The following is a 22,092-nucleotide window of genomic DNA, read 5'->3' on the forward strand; positions in this document are numbered from 1 at the left end:
TAGTATGTTGTCTTTCTTCAAATATTAACAAAATTATAAAACCCTAACAAAATAGATTAAGAAAGATATAAGGTGTATGGAAACAACATTACAGATTTTTTTCTTTAAAAAGAAAAGATATAATTACTAATAAAACAAATAGATTGCTAGTTCCATCCCTGATCAGGGCAACCAATCTATGTTTCTCTCTCTCTCTCTCCACCTGCTTCCTCTCTCTCTAAAATCAATAAAAACATATCCTCTGGTGAGGATTAAAAATAATAATAATAATTTGTATTTTATGTAATAGTATGGAAACTGCATAAACCATAAAAGTAACTGAATATAAAAGGATATTAAATATATACAGAAAAGTATTATATAGAATGACTATACCTTTATGAATAAAAAATACAAACTTAATGCTTAGGAGATAGATTAGAATGATATACACCAAATAAGATTGTATCCTACTTATTTGGTATATGTGTGATTTCTTTTCTTTCAAGTTTTGCTCTAGTAAATTTTCTCATTTTAATATCACTGCATTTAGGTTACTTTTTATAACTGATAGCATTCCCAGTGTAACTGGCAGCAGTATTTTCTTCCTAGGAGTATGAACAATAATTGTTTATATTACAATTAAAATTCAGGGAAAAACAATATTTTTGAATAAGTACAATAATAAACCATAAAATTTTTAAAAGATAAAAATATGATGTCTTTTGAAAGACAAAACTGAATAGAATTTTACTTAAAATAATGTTTACATTAGTGAAAATAGCATTTTAACATGAAAGCAAATTTTTAATGTTTATTATTAGAACTTCTGCCTTTTACTATCCCTTGAGAATATATAAAATCAAATTAAAATGTCTACAATCCTGAATTATGGTTTAATTTAAAGAGGTGTTAGAGATTTTATATGCAGATTTTCTTTAAGATAAAATAATCTAATATTATAGTTTTATTTCTAAACCTTTAGTATATTACAGTTATGTAAAGTCTTTATTGCTATTAAAGACTTCCCTAATATCATTTTCAATAGTGAGTCAGGGCACTCATTTGTTTTTTTCATCAAAATAATTACCTATGTATTTTTGGAAAGATGTTTTTTCTCTCGTTTTTGGAACCATTGTGACCACTGCAGCCAACAGTCCACTGAGCTTCCCTTAGTCCTGCTTGTCCATGCACATGCCCTCCACTTTGAGCCCTGGCCAGTCCATTGCCTGACCGGAGTCTGAAATGTTTTATCTGTGCTACTGCAGAGTTCACACATACTGAGTGAGTGATATTCTCCCATGGTTGCTCTCTCAAACAACAGTTTGAAAATAATAACTAGATATCTTCACACAGAGAGTTAAATACTGATGAAAGCTGTCTGTGGTGAGGAATTCTGTCCAGTCATGCATTCAGTAAGCGTTACCCACAGATTCACTATGATAGACAGTGGGGATTAACACTAAGATGAAATCCCTGTGCCTAAATTTTCACAACATAGTGGGAGAGATACATGAACAGAAACTCAACTAATAAGAGAAGTGCTGACACTAGAACAATGGAAAAGGGGGCATATTGGAGAGTAATAGGAAATTATGCTTCAAAGGAGAATATCACCCAGCCTAAAGTGGAAACTACTATTTGAGAACTCACTCTGTCCCAAGCCCTGTGTTCAGAGACACTGTGTGCTATCATGAATTAGTGGCTTACAAACACACATACAACAAATAAATTCTTTTACAGTTCTGGAAATCAGAAGTCCAAAAATCGGTCATCTCAGTGGGATAAAGTCAGGGTGCTGGCAATGCTGATTCAATCTGGGCCCTTCAGAGAAGATGCTGTTTCCTCGAATTTTCGAGCTTTTAAATGCTGCCTGAGTTCCTTGGTGCCTGTTCCTGTCTCCACAGTCACAGTCAGCAGTGTGGCATCTTCGAATCTCTCTCTCTCCTACCTCTGTTTCCATCATCCCATTGCATTCTCTGACTGTCCCTCCTGCCTCCCTCTTACAAGAACGCTTGCGATTACATTGGACCCACCTGGATCATCTGGGGCACTCACATGTCAAGATCATTAACTCAATGTATCTGTAAAGTCCCTTTGCTATACAGGCACACCTCATTTTATTGTGCTTCACAGGTGTGTTTTTTTCAAACTGAAGGCAAGACCCTCCACTTGCAAAAAGATTACAACTTGCTTTATTATGATACTTGCGTTATTATAGTAGTTTGGAACTGAACCTGCAATATCTCCAAGATATGCTTGTGTAAGGTAACATATTCACAGATTATGTACATTAGAATGTGGACACATTTAGAGAGCCAGTATTCAACCAACCAAAGCTACCACCATATTTTTGGGCTATAAGATGCACTCCCCCCACCCAACAGTTTGGGAGGAGTATTGGTTGTTAATGCTGCTGTTCAGTTCTGTTTACATTTACATGGGTGAAATATTATGTTATTTATGTTATTAAATATTTTACCACATTTTTTGCTTCAAATTTTTTTCCTATTTTCTTCCTCTAAAACCTAGGTGTGTCTTATGGTCCATAAAATACGGTGAATGAATTAAGGTGTAGAGAAGGGAAAGTGGGTTGTAAGAGATGCAATGGACTGAATTGTGCCCCCCACCACCAAATTCACATGCTAAAGCCATAACCCCAATGTGACTGTATTTGGGAAGAGTGACTCCAGGTTTTAATTACAGTAACATGAAGTTGTAAGGGTGAGTCCTAACCTGATAGGATGGGTGGCTTTATATGAAGAGGAAGAGAGACCTCTCTCTTTCTCTCTCTCCCTCCATGGCCTCACCAGAGAAAGGCTATGTGAGCACAGTGAGAAGGTGGCTGGCTGGCTGCAAGTCAGGAAGAGGGCTTTCACCCAGAACTGAATCAGCTAACACCTTGATCTTGGACTACCCAGTCTATAGAACTGTGAGAAATTAAATTTTTGTTGTTTAAGCCACCCAGTCGATATTTTTTTCACAGCAGCCCCAGCCAATTAGTACAGAAGATGAAAGTCTGAAGTTCAAGAGAGAAGTTTGAAATGTAAGTACAGATTTGGAACTTAGCCTAGTTGGTGGTAGTGAAAGACATTTCCCCTAGATATTATGTATACTGAAAAGGGGTATAGCTGAGAAAAGAACCATACATTTCTAGCAACACTACTGTCCAGCATAGAATGCTCAAGAGCCTGATTGTGGGAGGAGAGGAGAGACTGGCAGACTATTGAACTGGTCCTAAGATTAGTTTGTGTGGGGAGGTGGTGCGGTGGGGCAGAGGTCAGGGGAAGGTTTGGCCAAATAGCAAGTGGAATTTCATGGTAACAATAATAGAAGCTGTCAGGAAGGGCTGGGTACTTTTCTTTCTTAACTCTGCAAAACAGTCAATTATGTTTTATAGGCAAGGAAACTGAGATGCAAAGACATTGAGTAAGTTTGTCTGAGTCTGAGAGACTTTTTAATTATATTTTGTTTCTAATGTGCTTCTTCTGATGGCAGAGAAGAGAATCAATTTTGACAGAACATCAAGCAGTATTTTGAAATGCAAATATTTTTTTATCTAAAGAGAAGCCCTTTCAATATACCTTAAGGCAAGAAACAGGTGGTATGAGAAGCCATCTGGTAGAGCTGATACACTGAATTTAAAGTGTTCTAGAGATAGAAGTATCAGTGAGTTTGAAAAATAAAAATAGTACAAACAAGAGTATTCAATCAGTAAATAACATACTGGACCTTATGATATAAGATGCAGGGAAAGTTTTAACGTCCTTGTGGAGAGTATTGTATTTGGGAACTCATTTAAAGAATAAAAACTTGCCTAAAAAGGAAAAAAAGAAGATTTAATGTTTAGAATGTGGTATGGGGAAAAATAAATATGTCCCTTACTCACTTATTGAAGAAATACTTACCCATCTTTTTTGTAACAATGTTAAAAAAAACTCATTCTCAGATCTTAAAGAAATCCTGTTCCCTAGCATAGACTTTAAAGAAGCTAGATGTCTCTTCAGGTCCTTTACCCATTTTTTAATTGGATTGTCTGTCTCTGGTGTTGAGTTGTATAAGTTCTTTATATACTTTGGAAATTAAGCCCTTACCAGATGTGTCATTGGCAAACATGTTTTCCATACAGTGGGTTCCCTTTCCATTTTGTTGATGGTTTCTATTGCTCTGTAGAAGCTTTTTAGTTTGATATAGCCCCATTTGTTTATTTTCCTGTTTGAGTCCCTTGCCCCAGGAGACATATCACCAAAAATATTGCTACTAGAGATGTCTGAGATTTTATTGGCTATGTTTTATTCTAGGACTTATGGTTTTATGACTTACATTTAAGTCTGTTATCCATTTTGAGTTTATTCTTGTGTGTGGTATAAGTTGGTGGTCTGGTTTCATTTTCTTACTTGGGGCCATGGACACACAAGGCAGTGTGCAGATGGTGTGTTATTGAGTTGTACACTTGAAACCTATATGGTTTTGCTAACCAGTGTCACCCCAATAAATTCAATTATAAAAATAACCTAGATATGAAGAATAAATTATATATTTAGCACATCTTTTGTGGTATCAGTATTTTTTAAATGACTCAGTGGTTACATGAAACTTTCCTAAGACTCAAAAAGCTTTGCAAATATATTTATACATTAATCTTTAGTTCTTAAGAAATAGATGGGTAGTAGGTATTTAACCTACCTACAGTGATCCTAAAGAAGGAAAAAGTAATGTGACTTTCTCTAATGCTACAAAACAAAATACATAGCAGTGAAGCTAGAACAGAAGCCCTAACCTCTAAGAACCTGTCCTCTTTCATGTCATCATTTAATCCTTCTGCTAACAAGCCTTGTTAAACATGAGAGATCTTGCATCATGTTGATCTTTTCTGTGAAGTTGAATCAGAAGCATTCAAATATCATTCCAAAAGATGTGAGATTGTAAGTTCTCTAAAAAATGTTCTCTTTCATTTGTAGACAGGATGTTATGTATTGGGAAGAAATCAGAAAGAATTAGTCATAAGGATTCTGATATTTCATCCTTGAGTTACAGACAGTGAAGGTGATTGGCATGGGTGACCCTCCCAATAGCATTAATAACAAAGGAAATTACCTGAAGACCTCAAGAGACAAATATAACCCTCTACAACTGAATTAAAAATCTGATACATGTTTTTTCCTCTGTCTCTTGTTTATTAATTCTCTCTTTACATGATATCATATTAAACTATACAAATATTAAAGAATTGTTCTTATGTATTAGGCACTGTGGATACAACAGAAAATAGATATAGTCAAGGCCCACGCATTCATGACTTAAATCAGTGATTTTCAATGTTTTTCATCTCACATCACATGTAAATTAATTAATTAAAATTCTGCAGAACACCAAAAAATGTATTGTATTTTGCCTACCTGACCAAAAAAAATAGGTATAATTTTTATTCGTTCACACTGAATGGCTATTGTGTTGGCTGTTGTCATGTTTTTATTTGACACTCTAAGGGACAAGAGGTCAATGCCCCTGACTAAATAGTCATGTGTTGCATGTTTTAAAATTTCTTGTGGCACAGTTGTGTGCCATGGCACACGAGTTGAAAATCACTTAGATGATAGTTGACAGGGTCAGAGGAAGTGTTGAAATGGAGCAATAATTAATAAGTGAGTAAATTAATGTAAAACAAATTGCAAAGATAATGTCAAATAGCCTAGTGTTATAAAGTAAATACAGGGTGGGGAAAAAGTAGGTTTACAGTTGTATCCACTTTCAAATACAATAATGAGTAAATAATAATACAACTGTATTACAGTTGTACAGTAGTACAACTGCAGTGAGTACATGTAACAGTTTAATCTGTATTATTTATTTATTCATTATTGTATTTAAAAATGGATACAATTGTAAATGTACTTTTGTCCCATCCTATATGTTATACTAATATTATCAAGCCAAAGATCCCTGGAACACACTATAGTTTTAAAAAGTTGGGTTCAGCAAGAAAATCATACAGAATGGGTAATGGTAGTGTGTGTCCATAACAAGGTGTGGGATGTGTCCTATTACAGGATTTGGGCTTTGGTTGGGTGGTTTAGGAGATGCTCTAAAGAAGCAGGTGTCTGCTCCAGATTAAATGCCATTAGGAGGCAGATGCAACTCTGTGACTGTGTATCTGTTTCTGTTGCCTCTTATTCACCCTATTGGTGAGGGAGGGGTTCCCACTGTAAGGTTACGGGAGGGTGAATGCACAGCTCAGTACAGTAGGCAGATGAGATTGACAGGTATATCCTAATTACGTATATTCACAGCCCAGGAGGATGAGAACACCAGACTCCACACAGAGCCACCCAGGGTTGCACTTGGGAACCGAGTGAACAACCAGGTGAACAACTAAGAGCTTAGGAAGGCAACTTTATGGTATCAAGAGGGTAAAGTACCCTTTGTACCCATAAGAGGATGTGATTGGCTTGTTTGACTCTTTCCACAGACCAGCAAGAAAGTGGAACCTACTACTCATGGAAAGGGGGGAACTGTTATCTGATCCCTTTGATAAGGAGGGTTGTTTAGCTAGAGGATCTTATCTGTGAGGGCAGAGTGGGGAGGAGAAGCTGCAACACCATTAGAGACCCTCCCAGTTTCCCCCAGATATCAAGGCCACACTTAATACTGGGTCCTAACATTAGGACTTTAACCACAGTGTCTTTTTTTTAAGATTCCTTTTCTACCTTTTTTATAATTATTTTTTTTTCATTGCCTGCCTCCCCACCCCACCCCCACAATCACCACACTGTGGTCCATGAGAGGGAAGCAGCAAGTGTGAAGAAAGGAAATACCTCATTATACCTGGGAGGCATGTCCCTCACTGCCTCCACCATCCTACCCCCAACTTTTTGTTCAATTCTATAGGCTTATGTGGAAAATTCAATACTAATTGATATTTTAATATGACTCTTAATATTATACCATAAAATTGCTTGTCCAGAAAGGTTTTACCACCATCCAGGGAGATAGATAGATCTGTTAGCCATCTATCAGTGGCAAAAGATTAATCACCCTAGATAAAATTTTCTTTGCTTGCTTGAAACTAGATAGACTATAGTGGTTTTTTTTCCAGACCATCTAATACACAACATGTTTGAGCTAGGTCTGCATTTTCATTTTATAGTGAAAGATTCCTAATACACAATTTTATCATTCCATCTACCTGTGCATATTCAGTTGATGTGTTTGAACACTAAGCGATAGTTGATGTAAAGACACCATTGTTACCAACTGGAAATTTAGCATACTAAAACCTAGAAACATTAACAATGATAAACCTCTCAGACAGCAGAGAATACTGATTATAAGCAAGAACTCTGGAGCCAAGCTGCCTGGATCCCAATTACAGTTCTAACACTTTCTAGTTATGCCACTGTGGACCAGTTACTTAGCTGGTGTGCCTCAGTTTTCTCATCAGTAAAATGGGGATAATATTGGTACCCACCTCAAAGGTTTGTTGTTGAGATTAAAATATATATTTAGTTTTTAGACATCACTCATGATCAACACTATAAAAGTGGTTTATTTATGTTAATAATGATGATGAGGCATTGGAAAACAAAAAAAAGTAGTTAATACCATATTCCTATAGTCAATGAATTAATAATGAACTAACCAGTATATATAAACATTAGCAGATCTTACTGAGGAGTTATTTATTTTATGATAATACAGAGGGCATCCTCTCTTGCTACAAGGGCAGTCATATGATAGATCAGTTTTTGGCACCATCTGAAAGTATACACTTAATCTAAAATATTTTTTTCCTCTCTGCCTGGTATATCTGATACTTCTAGGCCTACCATAGATTGGGTTTTTTATACATTCTGTGACTGAATTTTTCAGATTTTGCCTTAATAATGCACCATGGGTATCTGCATCTTTAAGTGTGTCAGCCAGATTTAGTGTCGCTAAAATAAGTGTAGAAGGAACCCAAAACATTAATTCGAAAGAACATAAGCACCCCTATGTTCATTGCAGCATTATTTACAACCACCAAGAAATGGTAGCAGCCTAAGGATCCATCAGAGACAACTTGGCCATAAAAAAGAAGAAAATTTAACCCTTTGCAACAGTATGGATGGACCTGAAGAACATCATACTAAGTGAAATAAGCTAGTCTGAGAAAGACAAATGCCATATGATTTCACTCATAAGTAGAATCTAGTGAGCAAACTGAACTAACAAGGAAAATGGGGACAGACTTATAGATGGAGAGCTCGATGACAGCTGGTGCAGGGGAGAGGTGAGGGAGTGGAGGGACTGAGCAAAAAGGAAAAAAGACTAATGGACATAGACAACCGTGTTGTGATTTCTGGGAGGAAAGGGATATAAGTGTTCTAAAAGGTAATGGAAACATACAATAAAGATTAAATTAAAATAAAGTAATTAAAAATAACTAAATAACTAAAGTAAAATGTGTAACAACTTTTTAAAAATATATTTTATTAATTACGCTATTATGGTTATCCCATTATTCTCCCTTATCCCCCTCTTCCCTGCATTCCCCCACCCTCATTGCCCCCCCTCTTAGTTCATGTCCATGGGTCATACATATAAGTTCTTTGGCTTCTCCACTTCCTATACTATTCTTAACCTCCCCCTGTCTATTTTGTACCTACCATTTATGCTTCTTACTCCCTGTAAATTTTCCCCCATTCTTCTTCCTCCCTCTCCCCACTGATAATCCTGCATGTAGTCTCCACTTCTGTGATTCTATTCCTGTTCTAGTTGTTGGCTTAGTTAATTTTTGTTTTAGGTTCCATTGTTGATAGTTGGTTAGTTTGTTGTCATTTTACTATTCATAGTTTTAATTATCTTCTTTTCCTTAGTTAAGTTCCTTTAACATTTCACATAATAATGGCTTCATGATGATGAACTCCTTTAACTTGACCTTATCTGGGCAGCACTTTTTCTGCCTTTCCATTTTAAATGATACCTTTTCTGGATAGAGTGATCTTGGATGTAGATTCTTGCCTTTCATGACTTCAAATACTTCTTTCCATCCCCTTCTTGCCTGCAAGGTTTCTTTTGAGAAATCAGCTGAAAGTCTTCTGAGAACTCCTTTGTAGGTAAATCTCTCCTTTTATCTTGCTGCTTTTAAGATTCTCTCCTTATCTTTAATCATAAGTAACTTAATTATGATGTGACTTTGTTTGTGTTTCCTTGGGTCCAACTTCTCTGGGACTCTCTGAGCTTCCTTTCCCAGATTGGGAGAGTTCTCCTTCATTATGTTTTCAAATAAGTTTTCAATTTCTTCCTCTTCTTCTTCTGACACCACTATGATTCAGATGCTGTAACATTTAAAGTTGTCCCAGAGGTTCCTAAGCCTTTCCTCATATTTCTAAATTCTTGTTTCTTCATCCTGTTCTGGTTGAATGTTTATTTCTTCCTTCTGGTCCAAATTATTGATTTGATTCTCAGTTTCCTTCCTGTCACTGTTGGTTCCCTGTGCATTTTCTTTTAATACACTTTTCATAGCCTTCACTCTTTCCTCTATTTTGCAACCATACTCAACTATTGCTGTGAGCATCCTGATTACCAGTGTTTTGAACTCTGCATCTGATATGAGTTCTCTTCATCGCTTAGTTGTATTTTTTCTGGAGCTTTGATCTGTTCCTTCATTTGGACCATTATTTTTGTTTCATCATGCCTGTTTCATAGTAAGGAGTGGAACCTTAGGTATTTGCCAGGGCCAGGCAGCCCAGGTTGCTGCTTTGTGGAGCTGTCTGTGGGGTAAGAGTCTGAAAGGGAACAAGGCTGCTTGCTCAGCTCTTGGTTGGCTTTCAGTCACTTCCCCCGCTACCCACAAGCAAATTGGGCCCTTCTGGTGCTGATTCGTGGGTGGGTGGGCTTTTGTATGTTCTAGAACCCTGTGGGTCTCTCCAATGACTTCTCTGAGTCTAGGAGTTTCTCCCACTCCCACTGCCTCAACTCCCACAGGTATTTTCAGTCAGAGGTTTTGAGGCTTTATTTCCCCACACTAGAACCCAGGGTTGCTCACCTGTCTCACTCCCCAGCTGTTACTCCTGGTTTATCTGCACACAAATGAGGGACCACCTGGTCCACCTGCTGCCACCTCTCCTGGTCTGAAAGTTGCTGCCTTGTTGCAAGTCCCCTCTGCCTGGCTGTGCATCTCTGTCCCTCCTACTAAGTCTGGATGAATGTTTCTTCTTTAACTCCTTGGTTGTCCAACTTCCAAACAGTTGGATTTTTTGTCAGTTCTGGTTGTTTTTTTGTTTTTAAATTTGTTGTTGTTCTTTTGGTTGTGCAAGAAGGCACAGTGTGTCTACCTATGCCTCCATCTTGGCCAGAAAATGTGTGATAACAACTTGATCATGAAAAGCTTGACATGAAGAAAACACCTACCAGTGTTAATAAGATACATGAATTTCAGGCAAAAGAAAATTACTTCTATGCCTGTCTTGATAAAATACTAACAGAGTTCTCTATTTATTTTATTATACTTAAAATTTTATTTGAATTACTATGAAATGTTAACAGAAAATCATTTGGATTATGGGGTCTTGGCAGGTGAAGACTTTTAAAATACTGCTGAATCCTTACATATAGTAATAGATTTATTAAGGCAATATAAAAATAGAATAAAAACATTTCTTTTGTTGTATATATTTATTACAACAAGCCAGAGTGATCTGAGAAGGAATTCAGGGGTCTTAGTAGGCATGGCTGTTTTGGGCATTAACTTCAACATATGTACATTCCTTTTCTCTCAAGGTTCAGAGCCTTAATTGAAAATTGTTGAAAATTTTATCAATTGCCATTTTTTATGTCCAAGACAAAATGCCATATGCATTGAACTTAGGGACCACATTCTAGTCAGTGTTTTTTGTTTGCTCATTTGTTTGTTTACTATATACATAATAAACTTCCTTATTACACTGCTTTCTATTTCTAACGGATGTGTTTACACATAATTTAGGAAGAGAAATTTTGGCCTCTTTCTTCCTAGTTATTTTCCACTTAAAAAAAATAATATCTACACCAAAAAGTAGTTAATTTCCATGTGTAGTCAACATTTAAAAAATATTTTATTTATTTATTTTTAGAGAAGAAGGAAAGGAGAAAGAGAGGTGGAGAAAGATCAATGTGTGAAAGAAACATCAGTTGTCTCTCACACACCCCCACTGGAGACCCTCCCACAACCCAGGCTTGTGCCCTGACTGGGAATCAAACCAGGGACCTTTTAGATTGCAGGCTGGCACTCAGTCCACTGAGCCACACCAGCCAGGGTGATAGTCTGCATTTAGTTGACTGCAATAAAATGGTGCAAAGAAAATTTGTGTAGTTGAAAACTATAGTACTGCAAAAATTTAATTTGATCCTCTACACTTCAACTTGCATTGAATCAAACTATTGGCCAGACCTGTTAATAAACCAACTGAAGATATTTTAATATTCATTCCTTTCACTCTTCCAGGATTTGTATAACTTAAAGCACATGAATAGCACTTTATGTTTTATAAGCACTTTCACATATATTTTTACTTTTTATCTTTCAAATATCCTTATAAAGCCCTAAATGGTGTGGCTCATTGGATTGAGCGCCAGCCTGCAAACAAAATGGTGGCCAGTTCAACTCCCAGTCAGGCACACGCCTGGGTTTGGGGCCAGGCACCCATAGGCATCCACACATTGATGTTTCTCTCCCTCTCTTTCTCCCTCCCTTCCCCTCTGTTTAAAATAAATAAATAAAATCTTTTAAAAATAAATCCTTATAGAGAAGGGGTATTATAGAATTATGGAAGGTTTTATTTTCTCCACTGTATATATGAATAAATTGGGGGTCAAGCATCATATCTCAGTAAATGTAAGTAATTGGCCCTAAATAAATTAAGTCTTGAATTTTAAGCTATATTGAATTCAATGTGTTTTACTGAGAAAGCCTCTGACCTTTGCCATGATAACCCCCTTGTCAGCCTTGTATCCTTACTGCCTTATGTCCAGGTCATCCTTTTTACTGTTTGCAATATTTGAATCTTTGTCTTCACTTCCCTTACTCACTTCATAAATGCCTTTCCACAATGTTTCTGCTTTTCTTGAATATCCAAATTATACCCATCATTTAGGTCCAGCAAAGCTTACATATCCTCCAGGAAGTCTTCCAGCTCTCACCATTCTTACTTAATATGGCTTTTGCAAAGATTGATTCTTAAATTCTTAAGTTGTTTCATTTATGTTTATCAAACTCTCCTACTAAACTATGAACCCCCAAAAACAGAGACCAAGTCTTATACTTCTTTGAAATTCACAGTGCCCTAGCACTGGATATATATGTAGTGAATTCATATATTCATAAGTATTTGGCAATTACTTAATCTGTCCAGTGGAGCCATTGCTGAATTTACCCTATTTGTATTCCAAATGTGTGACTTATAATTTACCCTGTGGAATTACTTATTATAATTGAGTATAGTGTGGTCTTTTCAATATGGTCATATACAAATTGACCCTAGCATTGATTTCTAATGGCAGTGAAGACCAGGCATATGGCCTACAGGATCAATTCAACTACATAGGCCTGATGATTTCCCAGAATAGAGCAGACATTGACCCATATATTGGTACTGAGAATGGAACAGGAAACATTATGCAGTGATTGCTTTTCCACAGAATTACATTAACATTACCCATTTGGCTATTCATAATTTCTCAGCAGATCAGGAATATCTATTGAAGTTAGCTCTGTAGCACAACATATGAAAGTGCATTCTGCTATTTATTATAAGTGATGCTGATAAAAAATGTTGTCATTACAAATTTAATTTTAAGAAGGAAATCTCCATGTGAAAATGACACACTTGAGAGTTATTACATTAAAAACAAAAAGTGGGTACTGTATGACAACTCAGTTCTTCTGGAATAAAAGTACTCTCTTTAAACTAATAACTACTTTTGTTTTAAGGAGAATTTGGAGAAGTCTGCAGTGGGCGTTTGAAGACACCAGGGAAAAGGGAGATCCCAGTTGCCATCAAAACTTTGAAAGGTGGCCACATGGATCGGCAAAGAAGAGATTTTCTAAGAGAAGCGAGTATCATGGGTCAGTTTGACCACCCAAATATTATTCGACTAGAAGGTGTTGTCACAAAAAGTAAGTACTGATTTCTTTAATTACTTATTTTGTATATTTATCTCAGTTCCTTTTATTTTGGAAAAAAGAAGCTTAATAGTAATATTATAGCCATTAAGGAGATAATTTAATTCAGATATTATCTTCTGGTATCACCCCTCAGAGTGATGCCATATTAGGCTATGACATTATCAGAGTTTGCACTGGTCACCACACAGCTTTGAAAAGGTATTTACTACCTACAAATCATTTGTTAATTTAATTTGAAGTAATGAATCAAGGGTAAAGAGCTATTTATATTTTTTCTCATTTGTATAAGCTATTCCCTTTTTCTAAACCTGCCTAACTTTCAGTATTAGTAGAAGAAACAGTTTAAGTATTTTGGGTCATTAAAGTAGAACACTTCTGTTTGGAAATAAATTGCATAAGCAAATATAGAGTGCTTTATCTGAAGTAAACTTTTAAACAAAAGGTTCTCTGTGGAACCTATCTACATAAATACCATTAGAACTAAATTATTTTAATTGATATAAAATAAAAATAGAACTACAACTTCTGAAATAAAAAAGTCTGTTTTTAATAGAAATAGTGGGATGAATGCCACTTCTTTGAAAAGAGGGTCTTTTAAATCCACAATTAATCATATTTCTAAGAAATATATTGCCATATATTTACTTTTATTTGAATAATCATAGGGCATAAAACCTAAGTATATTTCTCCTTATTTTAGTCACTAATGAATATAATATATAAAACCTAATATAGAATGACATTTAAAAAACACAAAAAACAATTTAAATCTTTGAGAGGCATTTTTCTTTCATAAAACTGAAATTTCTTTGAAAATCATTTATATGAAATTGAAATTTAATGTCATATTTGGAGCAAAAAAGTATAAAAATTTACTAAGTGTATAATTGGCTGTATGTCTGAAACACCTAAGCCCTTCTCACAAGTGTCCAACATGCTGCCCAGTGGGAGCAGATTACTGACAGCCATCCTAGTTTGGAGGACTCAAATTGTTCACCAATGATAGCTGTTGCAGTGGGCTTTTACTTTAATCACCTTAATGGGGCCTTCGGGTACTCATGCCCTTGTGTTTTTCTCTCCCACATTGACTCTGGGCTTGTCCATGTGACTGGCCTTGGCCAATGAGACAGTAACAAGTGTGGTACAATGGAGAGCATCTTACACGTTTGGAACACTTGGAACCAGTCCTCTTTCAAAACTCCTTCCTGTAACCCAGAGTTCAATGCTAAACAAAGCTAATCCACATGGTGAGGATATGTGCAGTACTGCAAAGAGGAGGGGAACTGAGACTTTCCAGTTGGCAGCTCTATCTGAGCTCCCAGCAGAGTGAGCACCGAGTGCCAGCCTTATGATGAACCATCTCAGACACTGCTCCCCCTCCCCTGACCACCACCAGATGCTGCAACTGCAGTTGACGTCTTGTGCAACAAAGAATCACCCCCTCAGTTTAGTCAACCCATAAAATCATGAGAAATAATAGAATGGTTGTTTAAAGCCACTGAGCAGTTAATTACACAACCATTGCTAATCAAACAGATGGGCCCCAGTTAGAATGCTGTTCTAGCCATTTGTGTAAGTTTGGGTAAATTTTTTAATACCTCTATTCTTTACTCCATATGTGTAAAATGGGGACAAAGTAACTTCTACTCCATAGGAATGCTGTAAGGATTACATTTGTATTAAGTGTGTGAAGCATTTAGCAATAGTGTGCAGCTCACAGTAAGCCACTTTACATGGTAGGCACTATTGGTACACCGTGCCAGGCACTTTACACACCTGGTTTGCCATTTCATTTTCCCAGCAGCTCTCCTGAGTATCAATATCCACTGAATCTCAGTTTATTTAACCTTTAGAAGTACCTCTAACTCAAAGTGAGTAGCATGACTGGTGTTCAAACTGAAGTCTATCTGCCTCTAAAACCCATGGAATTTTTTGTTTGTTTTTGCTATTATCACAGTGAATGTCCTAGTTTTACACTTTAATTATCTTATCTGAATTAAATAACATTACATAAATAATTTGATATTATTTTAACATATTACTTTTTAAAATTAGGAAAATATTTATTTTCCTTATTTTAAAAGAATAAAGTGAGTAAAAGAATAAATTACCTCTAAAATGTGAAATTTAGGAAGATTTAGCTGTGCCAAAATGCCTACCAAAGATTATAATCTAAAAGAGAGGAAATACCAAAATATGTTAATCATTTCCTTTATAATTTCTGACTTCCTTGTTATTAATTTAGCATGAGTATTTCAAGTTATTTCTTTTGTTTTATATCTCTCTGGAAGGAAAAGATAAATTTAAAGTTGAGTTATGAATCTTTGCAAAACATTTAAAATAACAATTTAAGTATGATGCTGAATTCCTCTTATGTGTATTTATGCATGAAATATCTGGAAATGAGTGTCCAACAATAAATTCAAAGCCTGAAAAGTATCAGAAATTTATTTTCTCCCTTTGATAAATCACATTATATGACTTTTTCATGCATTCGTATGTGTTTTATTTACATGTTATAAAAACATGAAAGTATATGAAAAGAAAAGAGATTTATTATCCCTATGAAGTAGTAGGAATTCTTTATTCTAAATCAACTGAATAGGTTTAATAAGATTGCCTGTAGCATTTGCCTGCCAGTTTGAAATACTCAGTTTATTTCACATAAACATGCAAACAACCCACACAGTTATTACTTTACATCTCTAACAATCTTGTCTAAAAATGGCACCACTGACCTCAACACAGCCAAATTTATAATAATCCCAAAGTTAAGGACCTTGTCCCATTTCAAAAAAAGAGAAAGAGAGAGAAAGGTGTAGATAAGAAAAGAAAAAATAGTTAAGAAAGGATAGATTCAATATGCTTTTGAGTGGCAATACCATAGTTTTAATCTGGAAGAGTAAGCCCCATATAAGGATGTTGCATTGTTGCAGGGTGGGTGGTGGAGATGGCAAAAGGAATAATTCCCACAGAGATAAGTGGGCATATTTATACTGTTATCTTCTTGACTCCAGTACTATGGGATTTTAGGAGAAAGGCAATAAATAAATAAATGCCTCATTCTCATAAATACATGGTAATTATTCCAGGATTACCCTTAAGTAGCTAAGGGATAGCTAGCAATTAATGCTCCCTAAGGACTATCATATTGTGCAGAACATAATACTGACAAAGATAAACATGTAATATAGGTTTATAAGTCATGTTAGTAGAGTACCCTGGAGTTCTGAGAAATAAATGTACAGACTGTCTGTTGAAACTAATGCAAAATCATAGATCAAAATCTTCATCAGATCCTTTTATAAGTTTTTAATATGCATACTTTTATTGTATAGGTTTTATCTCAGACACATATCACAAAGTTCTTTGGAAAACTTTTACTCTTTCATATTTTTCCATATAACTAACTTTTATTTTAAACTTGAAAGTTAAATAATTAAAAACTCTATTATATAAAAATGTATATGATAAAAGTTAAATCTGTTTATTTGATACACATCACAATTTCATTAACCTGTTAAGATACAACTGATATAAAAAAATATCAATCAAGCTAAACCCTATGCTTAGACATACTTTTTTTCTAAGAACAAATAGAAACCATCAGTTAGAAAATAGACTTATAGCCATTAGCAACATGGATAGTAGAGATTTATAACAGGTAATATATACACTAGTCTCGTGAACTACATAGCCAAAAGAGAAGTGGATAACCTTCTGTAAAAATATAGGAATTGTGGTTAAATTATGGAGAAATACAGTTCAGACACCATGCTCCAGAAGAATGGGCTTTGCAGTTTGAAAAGATCATAGAAGAACCAAAAGGAGAGGCAATGAAGTGCCTGTATCCCAGATTAGAAGGTTATTACTAAATTTAGATAGACTGACTCAAATATGTAAATTGTACATCCAGTAAGAAGGAACAGAAGCCAGTCAGGATATCAAACAAATTCCCAAACATAACGTCATTTCATCACAGAACATTCCTGAAGACTCCATGGGGTGTTACAGAGAGTGTAACACAAAGTGCTGTGCCTGCTCAAAGCCTTTAAAAATACTCCAGACTTTGTGGATTCCTTCTACATGGTTTTGTTACCACATGGATTCAAAGTCAGGGAACCCATTCAATCCAGTTAAGTACATTGTACATTAAGTGTGCAAGAGCTGCCTCTCTGGTCCCAAAATTACATTCTATTTGTCAAATAGTACATTACCCCACCAACGTGGCACCTGCCTCTCCACTTGGTTGTCATTTCCTGCTACTACCACCTTAGGATGTGGACAAGTCACTCAGCATGTTTAGGCCTCAATTTTTTCCTCTGCACAAAGGATTAAAAAGTGCATATAGGATTAGAAAACAATAAAAATCAAATCCAGCTGTAATATTTTAATATTTTATTCCTGTGCCAAAAGAAGAGACTCAAGACGTTCATGAGGGAAATTTGTGTCAGCGATAATTTATCACCTACCTCCAGCTTCAGGCTCTTCATCTAAGAAAGTAAGGTGGAGAGGTTCCAGAAGACACAAAAAGTGTCTTCAGTAAGGTTTTTATTCTGACCATCTGTAAAGTAGAAAAAGATAGGTAAAGTTTTCCTGGAAGCACAGTAATTTCGTAGGGGGTAAAGCATTCTGCAAAACTGATTCTAATGAAATAAATTAGATGGTTGTTTTTCTTCTGGAATTCAGCTACCCTTGCTAGCTAAGGTTAATTAAGAGTTTTGTTTCATTTTGTTCTCCAAATAACATTTACTGAGCATCTTCAGGTGTTAGATACTATTGCTGATTAAAACCTAGAGATACAGGAAAGAAGGCCTCAGTGCCCCTGAGAAGCTCATTTGTTTCAGACAGTCCCCTGGGAACATCAAATAAGTAAACTACTATTTCCCAATATGGTGTGTGACATATACTATACTGGATACGATTACTCATTAATTTATTCATGTATTCATTCAGCAGATGTTTATTGGGTGCCCACTATTCTAGTCACTTGTAATTATGTATTGAAAAAGAGCTTCTACTGACTGGAGGCAAAAAAAATAAGTCTAAATATTGGGTGGACAAAAGTAGGTTTACAGTTGTGAGTATGCAAAACAGAGTTTATTCTTGTATTATCATTTATTATTTATTGTATTATTTACTTGTATTATGACTGTAAACCTACTTTCCCCCCACCCTGTATATGAATATTTTCTTAGGTAAAGAGGAAAAAACACCTAAGTGAAGTGAAAGAGCAAGCTGTGTGGAGGTTTGGTAGGAGAGTATTCAAGGCAGAGGAAACAAGAAGTTTTAAACAATTGCTCTAAGAAAGAAGTTGACATGTCAGGAGAATGTCCAAATAGCTGCAGCAAAGCAATAACAGGACAGAGTACATGCTGAAAGAAAAAACTGGAGGCAGGTAAAAACAGTAAAGGAGCTAGTGTAGTAATCCAAGTGAAAAAGAATGAGAAAACAGAGAAAGTAGAAAAAAAGAAGGGAGTATATTTAAGAGATATTTTAGGTTAAATTAAGACACTTTAGTGACTGTATATGGGGATAGTTTCAGATGACTTTCAAGTGTCTGATTTACATAAATAGGGAAACAGAGAGGAAACTCTGGAGAAATAACAGATTTGGAGGGGAAATAATGAATTCTGAACTGGACATGGTAAATTTGAGGTACTTAGGACTTTTAAAGATGTCCAGGAAGCCTTTGGAGCTTGGGTGGACATCTGGGCTGCAGGCACAAATTAAGGAGAACTCCATTGAGAACGGATGGGAAGTTGAGGCCTAACCTTCTGGGATGGGGTCTCCCAGGAGGCTGAGGAGAACTAACTCAATAGGCAGGCAGAAAAAGGAGGCACAACCTGAACGAGGAAGAGCAGATTTCTAACAATGAGGGAGACATGAATAGAATATGAAATGACCTAAGAAGCCAAGTAAGGTAAGGATTCAGAAGCATCTGTTTTTTGAAGCAGTTAGGAGGGGACAACCCATAACCATACAGGGTGGAGGCCAGGTCACATGGACTATACGGTGAGGAAGGCATGTGGACACTGCAACCAGATTGGTGGATTAAGAAAAAAAAAGCAAATTAGATTGTGTTGCTTTCTTACTTAAATCCCAAATGCTTAGCATTCTTTAAGTTATTCATTAATTCAACTAATACTTTATGTCTATCTACTCTGTGCCATGCACCTTTCTAAGCATTAAGCATTTGGCAGTGAATAGGAAAACTAAAATATCTCCCCTCATGAGTTAGTTTCTTGAATTTACCTCCTCTAGTTTTATTCTTCACCGTTCTCTTGAATTCTAAGTTGCATTCATACTAAATGACAAAAGCCTCTCAAAACTTACACTCATTTCTCTCTTGTGTCTCCTCCTATTTAAATCCTTGAGGAGCTGGAAGAAAATGGACCAAGTTGGCCCTGAATGGATACATGGATAACTATAATATGGAAAGGCTGTTGGTACCCAGAAGGCCTAGCTGCCTCTGCAGTTACCAGCTTTCCCTTTTACCAGTGATGTCAGAGGCAAGATCATTTGCTGAGATGATGGGTAGGGGGCTGAGGATAGCTCCTGATAAAAGTGTGAAAGAAAACTGGCCAGGAAAGGTTAGAAAGATTGTATCACTGAGAACACATGACAGAAGCTGCTGCCCCCCAAAAAGTACTGTTGATAAATGAAAGAGTGATAGCATAAAACCCAAGGGAAAAGGAAAGATGAGGGCCAGCAAAAAGAGAAGACATCATGATTTGGTATATTTTCTCTTTTTTCCAGCCTTTCTTAATATTTAGTATCTTCTGTTACTGAAAGTAGTGATAAATTGTTCTTGTACAATTTCTGGAGTCTCAGTGGATTCTCAGGATAGTTATGACAAAGTATTTGCCATTTGGAATTATAATGTATACATATTGATAATGAAAAATGAGCCAGTTGTGACTAACAAACAGTAACAAGATGCCATAGTCAGATGGCCCTGTGTATCCTATCTGTTCAAGTAACACTGGGGCTAATTGGGATCACCAGCTAATTTTCTTTCTGCCAGAGTGTGCTTCCCTCTTTCCAAGAGGAAACATACTTCTGTAGTCAGGAGAAATTTATTCTTGTTCCTTCAATGTTTAAGTAACTGGGTTTTCTCAAGGTCATTCACTCTAATCACCTCCCTGGATCTACTTCTTACTGTCCTCTTCCTGTGATTCTCTCCCTTCCCTAAACAGGCCTGATAATTATTGGGTAGGGTGTAATAAGAAGTAGCAGGTTAAAAAACTCTAGTAACAAGTGGCTCAGTGTGAAGATAACACTGTAAACTGTAAAAACTAGGAAAGGGGAATATAAATACAATTTCGTGCACATATAATCTTGACTTTTAATACCTCTAAATAAAAGGGAATAGAGCCATCTAAAGGGTAAAATCTTACTCATTTTCAGTAATAAAAATACCTTCAAAATTGTTCATGATGCAATTCATTCTGGTCAAGAGTTTGATGGCTCTGAATTTGAGAAGAGCAATAGATAATCTTATATTATAAACATGCATCGTCATCTGTGCACTCAGAATGAGAACATTTCTGCCAGGCTGCAACATGAGACAATCATTAGCCAGTACTCAGGAACTTTAATTCAGGTTCCTAATGTTCTTATGCAGGCTTGGGTCAAGAACAGTACTGAAAAGTACTAGGACCAGTAGAGGTCCTAGTACTAGGACCACTAGAGGTCCTAATCACTGAAAATGATTCTGCCCCCCCTCATATATGTGATTTCTAATTTTTAAAAATTCATAAAATTAATGAATGGAAATATAGCAAGCTATATACCACAGTTAATATTTTAATGTTTATTTTGTTAGAATGTTATTGTGACTTTTCTTAAATTTTTATTTGGATATAATTTCAGAAACAGAAAAACAGTGAAAATAATATAGTTCCCATACAAACTTCACTCATTCTCCCTTGATTTTCCCTTGATTCTCCCTTGATTTATGGTATTTTACACAACCATAGGACTATTATCAAAGCCAAGGACTAAACAACAGTGCAGCACTCTTTACTAAGCTATTGACTTTTATTCTGATTTTATCAACTGTTTTATTAATGCCTTTTTTCTCTTCCACAATCCCATCTAGGACTCCACATTGCATTTAGTTATTACATCTCCTCAATATCTTCCAGTCTGTGAGGATTCTTCGGTCTTTCCTTGTCCTCCTGATCTTCACACTTTTCAAGAGTACTAGTCAGTTATTTTGTAAAATGTCCCCTCAGGGGATGTGTCTATTGTTTTTTCATGGTTGGACGTGTGGGTATGCTTTCTGGGTGGGAATATCACAAAAGGAGTGCACTCTTCTTAGTGCCTTATATCGGGGGACATGATGTCCACATGCCTTATCCCTGGGGGTGTTAACACGGGTCACCGAGTTAAAGTAGTGTCGTCTAGATTACTTCATTATAAATTACAGTTTCTCTTTTGTATTTAATATATTTTGGGAGAGACTATATAAATATCCTGTTTACCCTCAAGTTTTCCCCACTAATTTTATCATTCAGAATAGATCTTACCTGTAACAATTATTACCATTATATTCTATTGATGATTTTCCTATTTACTTTTTTCTATATTAATTGGAATATTTCTTTAAGGAAGAGCTATATTTCAGAATGTTCTATGAATGGAATTACACAAAACAAAGACTTTTGAATCTATCTTCTTTCTCTTAATAGACTGCATTTGAGATTCATGCTTGTTTGTTGTTATTGTTGAGTAGTATTCCTTTGTATAGATGTACCAGAGTTTGGTTCTGCATTCAGATATCAGGCTTGTCTTCAGTTTAGATGATTATAAATAAAATGATGAAGATTCATAGTAGGTTTGGGCATAAACATGTATTTACATTTATCTTAGATAAATACCTAGGTTTGGAATGTCTGGATCATATGGTAAATGTATTTTGGGGGGAGGGGTTGTTCCAGGTTTTTTAATTGACTTTATTGGGA

General features: G+C 35.8%; 1 protein-coding gene across 1 annotated transcript in view; it reads left to right on the plus strand.

Annotated features, from left to right (window-relative positions):
- LOC123826934 (ephrin type-A receptor 6) overlaps positions 1 to 22,092 on the plus strand; it is a 912,013-nt gene that overhangs the window by 664,061 nt on the left and 225,860 nt on the right. Inside the window, exon 11 of the mRNA XM_045851150.1 lies at positions 12,929 to 13,114. Within this exon, the coding sequence (XP_045707106.1) occupies positions 12,929 to 13,114 (186 nt within the window). The remainder of the gene's footprint in view (positions 1 to 12,928; positions 13,115 to 22,092) is intronic.

Source organism: Phyllostomus hastatus, unplaced genomic scaffold (assembly GCF_019186645.2).
Source record: "Phyllostomus hastatus isolate PE091 unplaced genomic scaffold, TTU_PhHast_1.1 phas_contig_86, whole genome shotgun sequence".
NCBI classification, from domain to species: Eukaryota; Metazoa; Chordata; class Mammalia; order Chiroptera; family Phyllostomidae; genus Phyllostomus; species Phyllostomus hastatus.